Genomic DNA, 13,921 nt, shown 5'->3' with positions numbered 1-13,921 from the left:
CAACACCTAGTTTAAAGGTGCAGTAAGCGATTTCTGAGAAACACTGTTGATATTTTGACATGAACCCAAACAAACACGCCCCTCCCCCCATATCTACGCCCCCAAAATGCATGAACACGTAATGCAAGAGTGGACGTCAATTTATCATAGAGCGACTCAAATTAATGCTTCATGAAAAATAAAGCAAAGATGACAAAATAATTACAAGGAAGAACAAAAAAATTAACAAACAGCTATAAAATAATATATGACCGGGCTGATCTACTTTCAACTGCACCTTTAATAAAACACTGCCAGATTCATGTTTATCTGTTGCGGATAAAACTTAACGTGTTTTTAGCGTCACTAACCGGACAATTCATTTCCGAACTGCCACCATATGTACAAAAATCATTGTAATAAAACATGGCAAGATTCGTGTTCATCTGTTGCTAATTGACCTCGTCATGTTTTTGTGCCACTCACTGGACATTTCACATTTTGAAAGTGTCATGAAACATGCAAAAAGCATTGCAATTTCATTTTGCACTGGCGTGATTTATTCCAATGAGCCTGTTTGTCAAATCACCATTCAAAGATACTTTGTTGCTATTTTCATTCTATTTTGAGCTCAGATGCAGCCTTCTGTATCGCTGTCATCGGTGCATTTGGCAAGACTTGGTTCCCATTAGTAGACTTTGAGATGTGGATGTCTTTAGTTTCATCACGCACAGTCTTCAGAAAGACCATAATCCCTGAACCTCCAGTACCTCTTTCCTCCAGCGCTTTTGGCGCTTTCCTGATTGCGTCGAGCTCCTCGACCAAACCCTGCTTGTTTTCACGGAGCTGTCTGGCACGGGACGCCGGTATAGTGATGTAACGGGTGACAATGTTGATGTGGCAATTCCTAAAGTCCACCAACCGGGCCACACATTGTTCAAATGTGTGCGTTAGGCGCTCATCCGCTTGCTGGAGCACAAAGTCGCGCAGGGACGGGCGACTAGAGATGTCTTCAATGAAACGCTTATGGGAGGGCGGCATGTAGTCCCTCATTCTTCTCAGGAAGGCCCCTGTTTGAATAGTATTGACAGAGCGAAACTAAATTTGCAATACAAATGCAAAAAGTGTTCTATAAATTGCATTTGTCTTTTATTTTCATCTGACATTTAAAAAAATTATCTTTGCATTTTATAGAGGCCTATTTATATAAGCGTTTTGTTAAATTTATTTGACATTAGGCTGTGTTTAATTGACCAAAAATACAGTAAAAATGTTAAATTGTGAAATGTTATTTTTAATTAAAGTAACTTTTTTTTCTATTTTAATATACTTAAAATTTTCAGCATCATTACTCCAGTCTTCAGTGTCAGAAATAATTGTAATATGCTGATTTGCTGCTCGAGAAACATTTATTATTATCATCATCAATAATGAAAACAGTTGTGTTGCTTAATATTTTTGTGGAAACCATGCAAAAAAATAAATAAAAAATCAGGATTCTTTAATGTCTTTACTATCACCTTTGAATAATTGAATAGAATATTAATATTATTATTATTAACCGTGAGCGGAATAACTGATGATTCTCTTACCACTGCTGCCTTCATGTTGGACTCCCAGCAGCTCATCAAAGCAGTGTAAGATACTACTCTGTGCTGCACTGCCTCCCGAAAACTCCATTGGCTTCTCATGAACTCCCTCGTACACGAGACCTTCTGGCATTGATGGGTTATCTTTCCATCTAAAACCCACATTAAGGAGAGTAAAGTTTCGTAGATTCAGAAAAAAATTAAATAAAAAGCTGTGAAACCAACTTACCCAGACAGAAAGATCCTCATAATTCCGTAGAATATGGAGGGATCTACATATTCTGAAACGGTCACAATAAGTATTACAACCACTTGAATGAATGCATAGAGGTCATTTATTATCACCTTCAAAAGTATTACCATGCATTAGTTTAAGAGCATGTTTCATGCTGTCTATGGCCTGACTGACAACATCCAGAGCTTTGGTGACCATAGCAACATCATCATAATGGACACCGTTGATGACATCAAGGATAGACTGTAAAAAAAAGAAGCAGCACAATGGTACAGTAATGAGTGCCAGTGAAAATTGTTTCCAAAGTTCATAATCACATACCATGGTATTTGCACTCCAAGTTTATTCAACAAATACTACCATAGTGTATCAATGAATGATTTATCATGGCTTCTGTATCTCAGTGCTCTGTGGCATTTGAAAGAGTGTCAGACCTTTAGGCCAGGAACAGCCGCCAGCTCCACCAGAAGTGTGACCAGGAAAAACCCTCTTACACTTTCCCCTCCAGGCAAAGTCAACAACAACTCCAGGTTCCTACAGGACACAAGAACAGTCACTTCAGAACAGCACTAGTCATAAACTACAGCAAAGTATTGCAAAGATTTTATTTTTTGTCTTTCTTTTTTACATGTTATCATAGTGGTGTCTAATTCTCGACGTAAATGAATTGTAAGGGAAATGCTACAAAGAGGATCTGAATACACAGAGCACATTTACATATTCCACACTGTACATAATAAGATGGCTCCCTCTGCTGGTTCTAAACATCAATAACACTTAACACACATTTCTGTTAATTCAACAAAATACTTACTCCATGGAAAAAGGTCTGGGAACAACCAGTGTCCAGTTGAGCATGAAAAAGAAATGCAGAATTTATAATGCATATATGCCACATCTGAAACATAGCTGATTTGTCTAAATATAGCTACACTGTATGTAAATCCTTTTTTCTTTCTTTTGCTTTTACTACAAAAAGAGCATTTAACAGGTTTCTTACATTCACTCAGATATTGCAATTTAATTTCAAGTTGACTCAGAAGTGAACCTTAATCACATCACAGTAATAACAACATCAGATTCATGAATGAAAGTTTTAACTACAAATGGTGAAACATTAATATAATATCTATAATAATGAAATTGATTACAACTTTATTGTATTCTGTCAGAAAAGAATGCTACTTTTGTCAGTGGAAAGGTGGGGCAAAAATAAATTAAGACTATTTTAGCCCAATTGTTGTAGTTATGACATCAACAGGAGCTTACAGTAGTATTCATGCTAACAAACCAAACACTGAGCCCTTGGTAGTACACTTGGTCATTCAATGTATACTGAAAATGTCCACACTGTGCACAGTACACATACTGCAGAAAAAGTAAAAGTATAAATTTCCCTAAAAGTGCATGTAGTTACATATATTGGCAAAATGTACAGACTTTCAGCTGTTTGCAATGAACAAATCAAACAATTTTTTTTAAATAGCTCAACGCAACACATGTTTCAAGTGGTTTCCCCAAATTCAACTGAAAATGCAACTTGTAATGTCTTCTGCAGTCTCAACGTTATTAAACCCCCCGAATAGAATACCTCACAACAGCACAAATCTGCAAAACAGGTGTTGTCTCAAGCACACCTGATGCAACTAATCAAGGGCTTCATTAGTTTCACCAGGTGTGCTTGAGCCAGAACACATGAAATATCTGAACTGACTAGGGGTTTGTTGAGGGTGCTTTCACACTGGCAGTTTAGTTCGGAACAGGGCACGGTTCACATGAAAAATCGCTATTGTAAACGGTGTCATGCGGACCCGGGTGCACACTGGGGTACCGAACCCGAGACTACCTGGAGGAGGTGATCTGAGTTCGGTTGCTCTTCTGCAATTCTGTCGCGCCGCACTCCACTTTATTCCTATGGGTGACGTCAAGCGACTTTAACGCGCCCGTCAAGCATCCTGCATTGACAGGCAGCGCTGCATTTGAAAAAATGTTGTGCGTCAAAAAGCTGGCCGATGCCCATCTTTATGCAAATGAATCCTTTGAATGCAACGGGACTATCCAATAGAAGTAGAGCACATGGAGACTGGGGGAAGTTTCTCACATGTCCCATTTGTTATAAAGGTCCTACTACAAAAACCACACCCATAGCGGTAAACTTGAGGAACGCCCATCAACGTACAAATGAGGGGAGGCGTCTCAACACCACGCTAAAAGCCCCGTTCACACCGCCAGCGACTTTGTCGCTGTATGTCTCTAGTCTCTATACTGCGAGTCGCTTGTGGGCGTTCGTAGTGCTGTCGCTCTAATGTTATTGGTTACATAAACTGCAAACTAAATATTTGTTAAAACAGTGCAGGTTAACAGTATTTTACATATGGATCAGTGAGTTTACCCATCTGGGTCTGTTTTCTTCCAGTTGGCAAGGACTGTGTCCGCATGGATGAGAATTGGGGGCAGACCCAGTCTTCGAGACACCTCACAGAACGGCACCGACAGATTCTGCGGAAGCACCTGGAAGTTCATGACATATAGTAAATAGTCAGACAGGTCCGTTCTGTGGTTCAGTCCTATGAGTGGTCTGAAGTGCCAGCCCGTTCTCATCCCAAGGCGTCATCTAACTGACGCTTTTGACCACGCGTCAACATGCCGACACACACGGTACCCCTTAAGCGGCAATATGAGACGCGCCTCCTAGTGGTCTAAACCTAACCCTACCCCAGACCTAAACCTACCCATAACGGAAGCGTCATCTAACTGACGCTAAAGGGTGCCATGTGCGTCGGATTTAGACGCATGGTCAAAAGCGTCAGTTAGATGACGCCCGAGGATGAGCGTCTCATATTCACGCTTAAGGGGTACCATGTGCGTCGGCATGTTGACGCATGGTCAAAAGTGTCAGTTAGATGACGCCTTGGGATGAGAATGTGTTGGAAGTGCATATAAAATCACTGTTGTACTTTTACTGTTTCTCTCTCTCCCTCCTGCCATACGTAACCCATAGCCATCGTGCTCAAAGCCAGATGGGCCAAACGCAGCTCACGATAGCTCTGCAACAAACGAGTCTCCAACAGAGGCATCTGAGATGAAATAATCCATACCAAACAATCACAGAACAATCATTATTGGATTATTAGGCCTTTCAGACCCTGCATGCATTCTCAACATCACCATTATTTATTTTTTCTCTCACTTGATACCTAAATCACAAAAGATTATTATTGGTTGCAAAATACCACACTGTTGTTGTTGTCGTTATTGTTTAAATGACGCATGGTGGCATGTGACTGTCACTGTTAGTGACACACGGCACAAAAATATGGCAGCATTAATTAATAAGGTAGCATTAGTAAGTAGGCTACATTAGTCTTACACAGTTTAACTTGTTACAGTTATAACCACAGAGCTTTACCTGCTTCATTAATAAAAATGTATATCGAAATTCTTGGAATATTACTATGATTACTTATCTGGATGGTGCAGCAGTTCAGAAACAATTAGAAATAATATTAGTTAAAATGACAAATAAATGATTGTAAATATAATATAATTTGTTTATAATTTTAATCGTGAACAATTAGGCCTATCATTTATAATAAAAAAAGGATATCATAAAAAGGCTTATTTTTGTGAAACTGAAACATAATTTGGGCCTGAAAGGGATAAACACTGAAATCCCCATATAGCCAATGAAGTTCCTCTAAATAAAATAAAAGGAAAGAAAGGCAGAAAGGAAAATGGAAGTAAAAGGAAACCGTTTAATGAAACAATCTATTATTATGGTCTCTGAAGCACAAAATAGTGACTTGAAAAGCAAAATGTTAAATTGATGACATTTTTATGTTTTTTTTTGTTCATTTTTTTAGTTGACACTTTCACTATTGTGTACTTAGTATGAAAGATCATACATCATGAATTCTATGGCGCAAAGAATGAGAAGAGATGAGTTCTGGCACATTTCTGGCAATGTCCATCCAGGGCTTGTAGAACACCGGCAGGTCTGTCTGAAACACAGTGCAGATGTGTATCGATTATGTCCATAACACAGTATGTAACATAATATATGTTCATGATTCATTTTCGTTACATTTACTGTAATGCAAATGTGTTTTTTTGATATATAGCAATCCTACTTATATTTCATACTTTAAATCAAATTGCATATATCCGTAAAATATACCATACATTTATGCTTTTTCTCAGCCAAAAAGAGTTGAAAATGGCTGATTGCAGTCCAAAGGTGTACCTTGAGGAGATTTTTATGTTTTACACCAATCATTGAAAGAGATATATAATCCCAGATACTCAACGTGTCAAAGTTAACGATTCAAAGATACTATACAGCTAAAAAATTATCTGCACTTGACATAAAATATTGAAGTCGGCTTACTAATTTGATCTACTTTGTTTTCTGTAAGAGCACTGTCTTTGAAATGTGCAAAGTTTTATATTAACCTATTTACCATTAAAGCAAATAGATAAAGGTCACTCCGAAAGCAAACAGTGTCGAAGTCTAAGGCTTTTATATGCAAGTAATCAGTCTTACTGTATCTTAATATGAATGCAAATTAATAGTTTGTTAAAAACATTCCCAATACTTGGAATATATCAAGTAATGAAACAAACTGACTTTGTACCTGAGAATAATCAATTGTTCCCTTGTCATAAATGTACATATTTTTAGCCAGTTAATTTCCCTAAATAGTACACAGCATAAAACACACCAATATAGCACATTCTTACTACATGTTACGATATCCAAAAAAAAAAAAAAAAAAGGATTAGTTACAGCTAATAAAAAGTGTAATGACCTACCAGTGGCTCAGGGAGAATAAACCCACAATCCTCAGAGATGTGAAACTTTCTCAAAGACAGTAGTGTCTCTGTATTTTTCACTTCAGTGCCCATAATGTTTATTACAATACTAGTGATTGACTCTCTGTTTAGCAAGTGTCAGGCATATGCCACTTACTGTGCTCTCTCTCGCTCTCTCTCTTATCCACCGTTAACAATGAACTTTCCCCACTTCCCTTTTCAGAAACCACATGATAATGCATGTGTTCAAAACCACTAAAGCGCTATTTAACGTCAGTTGTCATAACCTGTAATACAAGGGTAATTCTGTAATTGCATTGTGCCATTTCAAGTAGAAACAAAAATGTAATTCAGAAAGTTATAGGTTGAGAGTTAATGTTATGAGTAGGTACACTTAGGGTTAGTTCACCCAAATATGAAAATTAGCCCATGATTTATGCGTTTTTGGATTTAACTGAAGAGATACTGTATTAAACATAATACAGTAATAACAGCAATACTGTGTGCATTTAACAAACCACTGAATAACATTATATAAAAATCATGTGAGAACTATAAAATATATATGAAAATTGTAAGACCAACAGATGAAGAACTTCATACAAGTTTTTTTTTGACATCCGAACATGAGTACGTGATTCCATCAAAGATCTCTACAACCAGTGAAGGTACAACTCTGTGGAAACCCAACTCAGACTATGTAGAAAACACTCAAACTCCCTCTACCAGAGTATGTCGATTTACCCTTATTAGCTGATCATTCTGATTCTGTTCAAAATGGATTTACACCATAGCTCTCCTCTCTGAGAAAACCTCAGACTAGCATTCAAGTATTTTCAATCTCATCTGAAATGACCAGTGTTGGGAGGAAAGCATTACAAGTAACATGCATAATGTAATCAGATTACTGTAGCATTGTTCATAATAAGGAATGAAGAAGACAGGGTCATCTAACTGGGACTCGTGCTGTTATTATTCTTTTCAATCAAAAAAGAAAAACAAATGTGCTGTAAGCGCTTCCACAAACGTTCATTTTAGATCAAAGCAATCAGTATCTCCATTCACAGCGGGTGATCAGTCTCAATACACACGAGTCCTCAAACCAGTCTCTCTCTGCAACTCCCCGTTTCCCGGTGGCTTTTATCAGTCCCTCCACACCAATTACTGCAACAAGACACTGGTGTTTGTCATTTTGCACTTGACCTACTTACTCACCGCTCCTCTCCCAACTCTTTCTCCCGCTAAAGTTAAGTAACACATTAAAGGTAACGTGCGCTACGTAATCAGATTACTTTTCTGATGTAACAAGTAATTGATTACAAGTAACGTGCATAACGTAATCACATTCCTTTTTTGATGTAGTTGTAAAATTACATTGTTACATTGTTACTGCAGATGAAGTATTTTCAACAACGACAGTCACAGTAATATGAATTGTAGCTGATAAATAGCTAGTAGGGGTGTAACGGTATATGTATTCGTATTGAACCGTTTTGGTGCGAGGCTTCCGGTTCGGTACGCATTACAAACCGAATGATTCCTTGGACCATTTTTCCTGCCGACAAAATCCGCGCTGGCGCGACCACCACAACGTTGCGCAACGTCAAATGGCAAACATAATGAAAGCGGAACGAAACTGCGCTACTCATTATATTGTGCTTCACGGACCGTTTATCAGTTCGGGCAACATCTGTGCAGCGCGGGCCGATCTTGATCAAGCGACACTGTTACTACACAGCGCTAAGAGATCCAGTGAAGAAAACATTTGAATTCGCCACTGAAGTGATAACATCGCTGCGAGATCTAGTGAGAAGCATTCAAATGTCTCCGTTATTAACCGTAGATCTCTATTAGATCAAACTTCGCTGACGTGGAAACCAGGAGAAACATTGTGCCGTGAATGATCTAGTTATAGGCTTTAAGTCCACAGATCAGCAACATTCACCATGGATTTAATATAGTAACACTCACTGTAACCATGGAAGTTTGGCTGTAATAGTGAAATGCTTTCAAGTATTTCACACATCTTTTTCCAGCACTTCAAAACTCAAATATTATCTAAATATTATATATATAAATATAAACCTATATTTAAATGTTATTTTTAATGTGATGACCAAAACATTATTTGTTCATCCTTCAGAGATTACCCCCATTTATAAACCTGAAAGTTTCAAGATGTAGGAAAACTCAAACTTATTTAAAAATATTTTTTCTTTTAATAAATAGGAAATTTCTCTGGCATTTTTTTCTTTTTGCTGTATCGAAAATGTACCGAACCGTGACACCACTGTATCGTATCGAACCGAACCGTGAATTTTGTGAACCGTTACACCCCTAATAGCTAGTGATACATGATCTTTCCAATACTTGGAAAATTTAACAATGATATGTCTCCTTAGATTTTTTTGCAAGAGTCTCCTATAGAAGGGATAGATTCATATTCCGGAGCAACTTGGCATTTCTGACTATCCGTCGGCCATCTTGGTTTAGAGGGAAAAAAAACATATACAACGGCTTGCCACTTGGTGGCAGTGTATAGGATGATGCTGTAGAGGTTGATGTGCAACTATGCCATCAAAACACATGCATATGCAAATGCTTTTTGAAAAGCTGTCCACTGTACTGACCTCTATGCATGAAAGGGTTCATATAAAGTAAGCACCCCAGTAGGCATCACATGGAGAACATAAACAAAAGTCCAAGTTGGGGGGCTTTGAAGTAGCAGTAGACCACCACGGAGGACCTGGAGGAGGAGAAGACCCTGGACAGGCCAGCGGAGGAGATGACCACGGGTCATGGTCAGGGACCATGGCGGAACTGGAAATCCACATGGATCCACAATCCTCCGTGGTGGTCTACTGCTACTTGTTCAAAGCCCCCACAACTTGGACTTTTGATTATTTCGGCAGAGGAAGAGGCCACTGTGATACGGAGATCCATGTTGTGTCTCGCTGGACCGCTGACCATGGCAGAGCTGATGGATTGGGAGACCAAGGGAAACCAAAGGGCGATGTTGTATGCACAGAAGACCAACATTTTTGTAACATTATAGATGTTTTTACTATTACTTTTGAGCAATTTAATGCATCCTTGTTGAATAAAAGTATTAATTTATTATTATTTTATTTATTTTTTTAAATCAATCTGACCCCAAACTTGCATAAATGGGATTGATAAATCAACTAAGAAACCATAGCCAAGACTAAACACAGGTAAAGAAACTAAACTCAAAGAACCAAAACTCATATTATGTGACAGCATGACATCCTCGAATTGACTAAAAATAGAGCACAATTTTCTGTGGAACTGTATAAATGCATAACGTAAGTACATTTTGTCATTTAATTTCCGGCTTTCCGTTGAAATCAATTTCATTCTGAAGAAAAAGTTACAAAGCAACATTGAACTAAATTTAGGTTTAACCTTGAATAACCCTTTAAATCGGGACTTTTTGTCATGTTATAAATATGCATTGACACAGACAGCCTCTAATCTCAGAGATTATCAGAAATTAATGTTTTATTAGTTTTGAGTTATGTGTTTATCAATTAAACAACCAATATTAATAATGTCTGCTATAGTGATAGGGCCTATATATTTTGCTCAAAATCTCCACACATATCAAATCTGTATGGTTTAAAGGTAGTGCTTAGGCTACTCTTAAACCCAGATTAGGCCCTTGGACTCTGATCTTGAAAAAAATCAAGAGGAAACACAAACATTACCTCTTTATCCAGGGGTCAGCTTGCTAAAGGATAGAGAGACTGCATTTAGCCCTTGCTAAAGCAAATGAACAGGGAGTCGGTGTGTGTTACAGTGAATGTGCAGTACTGTTGTGTTGTTGTGCCTGTGTTGTACAGTTCGTACGGTAACTGAGGAAACATTAGAGTCTGTCCAGCGCTGCTGCCCGCCGCCGAGCCTGAGCTAAAAGTCAGTCTACGTTTCATCTGATGGCGTTTGAGGAGGAGAAGCATAGAGCAATTTCTCTCGAACGCGTTTTGATTGGCGGTGTTCTGACGATTTGTGCTGCCTTGTCGAAAAATGCTACCGTAGCGCGAATCGATCACAGAATGTCGATTAATATTAAATGAAATACAATTATAACACAATTCTAAGTTATGAGTAGCTACTGTATACTGTAAACTACTGTTTTTATTTTTAAAACGGTGTGAAAAGTAAAAATTATCATCAAATATTCATCTTTGACTTGTTAAAGCACACCTTTGTAACTGAAACTTTCAGTTATTCTTGTTCAGCTGACTGACCGTACAAATATTCATATGGTAGTTGGCATTTTTAAAAGGGAAATGACTTTATAACACATGAAAATTTACCTTTTGTTAAAAAAAAAACTGAGTCTGCACATGCGCATAACCAGTAAGTAGCAAATCTCGATGGGTAGCATGAATCGTCAGAACAGCGGCAGCGATTTTAAGCCGTCTATTCTAGATCCGAAAATGAAGTTTAGTTCCAGCTTTCCATCCTCATCCGATGCATTTGTTCTTCTGTCGCTTCCCCATATCGGCCGAGCCGATGCAACACTTCCCTGTGATGCGGTAAGAGCAGCCGCAGCGTGTGTGTGTGTGTGTGTGTGTTTGTCTCAGTCTATTTAGCCTACTTACTGGTGCATGCAGATATTAAGTCGCTGTTATTATTAAAACTCCGGTCACTTAAAGTATCATTTCTCGAGAAGACATCTGCTGTATAGGCTACATATAGCCTGTAGTAAGGGGCGGTGAATGAACAGACTCATTCAGAAAATGCGGCGGATAATATCCAATCGATGCATCTCGAAATCATTGTTGTGAGAACGAGTTATCAGAAATAATGCAATAATGCAAACGGGATAGACAATATCATCCTTCAGTATGGCCTATCATTCGAGTGTCCAAAAAATGTCCATTTATTGTCAGTATTTGTCAAGTTCACTAGCCTGCTCTTTAAAAGGAATTGAGCTATTAAGTAAAATATATAGGCTACTATTTTAATTTGTAAAAATAAATATTATTATGACTTATATATTTTTATTTTATTTTTTAAGTAGGCCTAGGTTATTTGAATAAGATTTCATATGTATTGCCTTTATAATAATAACAGACCTAGGCTATAATAAAAAGCTTAAATGAATGAATGAATGAATGAATGAGGTTAAGCTTACAATTATTTGTTTACTGTATCTTAAAGCATTAAGTTACACTGTCTTTAAAGGCGTAACGCAGATGTAGCCTATGGTCTTTAGTTCTGAATGAGATGGATAGTTTTGATCGGGCTATTGGACGGCGTTGAGAGGCTCTTTCATTGGTGTAGGTTGTGTTTATAGCAGATCATTGGTGTAGGTTGTGTTTATAGCAGATCATTGGTGTAGGTTGTGTTTATAGCAGATCATTGGTGTAGGTTGTGTTTATAGCAGATGTCTATAGCAGAAGGAGTCGCGTTACTCGCTCATGCGCTTTGCAAGCTACTTTACGTTTTTTTTAATGCAATATTAGGCTACGATCTGCTGTCGATGATGCATATAGTTTTTTAGATAGCCGTTAGCTGTGTAAACAATTCTTTGTTCATTAGATTATAATAAAATTGCATTAAGTAAGAGTGGCTCGTGGTACAGTAGAGGAGGAGTAGGCTACTAATTCCGTTTCCCTGGAAACCAAAGACTGTGCTGCTATACCAGCCACCTCCATTTTCAAGACACGAGGTAATAATGCACTGCATCTTATATAACTTATTATTTGTATTCAGTGGAATACTTCTACATGAATGTAGCCTATAAGCTTTATTTCCGAGCGACGTAGAGCTGAGGATGTTTGTGCCTGCTTAAGGCTACATTGCGATGGTGTAGAAGAATATGGGGTTTTGATGCGCTTGTGATCTAATCAATATTTCAGCCATGATTATGTAGGCTATCATTGTAACTTGATAACTATTGACATCAGTTAACACTGAGTTATGGAATGATTAACTGTAATGACATGATATACTAATATATCCATATTGATTTTATGCTATATCTCCCAAGATGATCATTTACAGGTTATGTGTATTATTGGATCTGATTACTGGATCAGATTTTGGAGTACATAATGGAGTACTTTCGTGTTTAATTCAATGTGTGTTACGTTTTCTACACTTTTCTGTGTACTGTGTGATATATGTAGTAGAATCAGTACAATAAGTACAATGTAATATGGCGATCTTTGCACTAATCACTGTAAAATAACATATTGGTAGTTTAACTTAAAAAAAGTAAGTTACCTGGTAGCCTTAAAATGTTGAGTTCATTGAAATTAAAATTTTGAGTTAATACAATAAAGGAGATTGGTTTAATAAATAGAAACTCAAAATAATATGTTATCTGGACCACATTAATTTTCTAAGTTGATTTGACAAAAGATAAAAAGGAGTGATAAATCGTGATTTTTTTTTACAGTAGCAGTATTTTCTTTGCAATAAGTGTAATTCGTAGTTAGATTTATACTTATAAATAGTGGACACTATTTGTATCTCAGTGCTATAATAATGTAGGTATATGATTGATTATATTTATTAGAATTATTAAATGGATGCCGACAACAAAGCCCTCCCTAACCCTAACCAAACGTTAGACACTTTATTTTCACTTTGCGAATGTTTTCTTAATTTTTATTGAAAATAATGCCTTTCCGATCTGATATGTGATGAGAAAAGTGAGTAGAGCGAGTTCGGCAAAAGGCGGATTCAAACATTTGCGTCAAAACTTGGCCTACACCTACACTATCCCTGCATCCCAATGTCCATACTATCCATTTTAAATAGTATGTGAGATTAGAGTAAGTGTGTCCCAAAGCATAGTATGTTGAAAAGAGTATGTAAAAGTCCCTGAATGGTCTACTATTTCCGGTGGATTTTCGAAGTGTGGATCCGTGCTCACTAGAACAGCTAATATTGCCCACAACCCATTGCGTTTTGGAGGAGGAACTACAAATACAAGTAAAAAGTAAAAAGAAACCTACAAAACATGGCGGATATTGTTGAAGATTTAATATTTAGAAAATAAGTCATTTAGCTATATATTAGGACACTATTCATTTCCTCTGTGTGTGCGTGACTTTGGGTTTGACTTTGGAAGCTTGAAAGACCAGAATGCTGATACAACAGAGAGTGTTATTTCAGTATGTCACATGGTACAAAGTATTTCTCAAAATATCTATTGTCACGACACACACACGGGAAACAGGGGTTAGATCCAATCGCAGTATTTTAATGTGGTAATCCGTACTCACAACAGTCCAGGCAAGGGTCAAAATCCATATAAGCAATCCAAAAC

General features: G+C 37.5%; 2 protein-coding genes across 4 annotated transcripts in view; one reads left to right on the top strand and one right to left on the bottom strand.

Annotated features, from left to right (window-relative positions):
• Nucleotides 1-516: 516 nt before the first annotated feature.
• On the bottom strand, nt 517-6,771 carry ido1 (indoleamine 2,3-dioxygenase 1). Its single transcript, XM_056246876.1, has 10 exons — nt 6,616-6,771; nt 5,709-5,804; nt 4,761-4,880; nt 4,196-4,314; nt 2,618-2,632; nt 2,238-2,337; nt 1,929-2,046; nt 1,798-1,849; nt 1,572-1,720; nt 517-1,049 (listed from the first exon to the last, which is right to left on the bottom strand). The coding sequence occupies exons 1-10, from the start codon at nt 6,706-6,708 to the stop codon at nt 595-597; spliced, it is 1,317 nt and encodes a 438-aa protein (XP_056102851.1). The 5' UTR covers nt 6,709-6,771; the 3' UTR covers nt 517-594.
• Nucleotides 6,772-11,043: 4,272 nt separating this feature from the next.
• rhobtb2a (Rho related BTB domain containing 2a) overlaps nt 11,044-13,921 on the top strand; it is a 47,173-nt gene continuing 44,295 nt past the window's right edge. For 2 of the 3 annotated variants that reach the window (XM_056246873.1, XM_056246875.1), the window contains exon 1: nt 11,044-11,174. In XM_056246873.1, coding sequence (XP_056102848.1) covers nt 11,110-11,174 — 65 coding nt within the window. In that variant the 5' untranslated portion in view covers nt 11,044-11,109. Of the gene's footprint in view, nt 11,175-12,251; nt 12,314-13,921 lie in introns of those variants that run through there. The other variant, XM_056246874.1, reaches the window with a different exon arrangement.

Source organism: Rhinichthys klamathensis, unplaced genomic scaffold, assembly GCF_029890125.1.
Source record: "Rhinichthys klamathensis goyatoka isolate OS25496 unplaced genomic scaffold, OSU_Roscu_1.1 h1tg000040l_1, whole genome shotgun sequence".
Classification (NCBI taxonomy): Eukaryota; Metazoa; Chordata; class Actinopteri; order Cypriniformes; family Leuciscidae; genus Rhinichthys; species Rhinichthys klamathensis.
The sequence above is the reverse complement of the archived record's forward strand: the minus strand, read 5'-3'. Positions and strand labels throughout refer to the sequence as shown.

Bases quoted from the DNA above. Each gene is read 5' to 3' on its own strand.
- ido1 (XM_056246876.1), bottom strand. From the start codon at position 6,708: ATGGGCACTGAAGTGAAAAATACAGAGACACTACTGTCTTTGAGAAAG. The intron at 2,047-2,237 runs GTCTGACACTCT...TTTTTTTTACAG, and splicing joins CGGCTGTTCCTGGCCTAAAG to TCTATCCTTGATGTCATCAA. The intron at 1,050-1,571 runs GTAAGAGAATCA...CTATTCAAACAG, and splicing joins CCAACATGAAGGCAGCAGTG to GGGCCTTCCTGAGAAGAATG.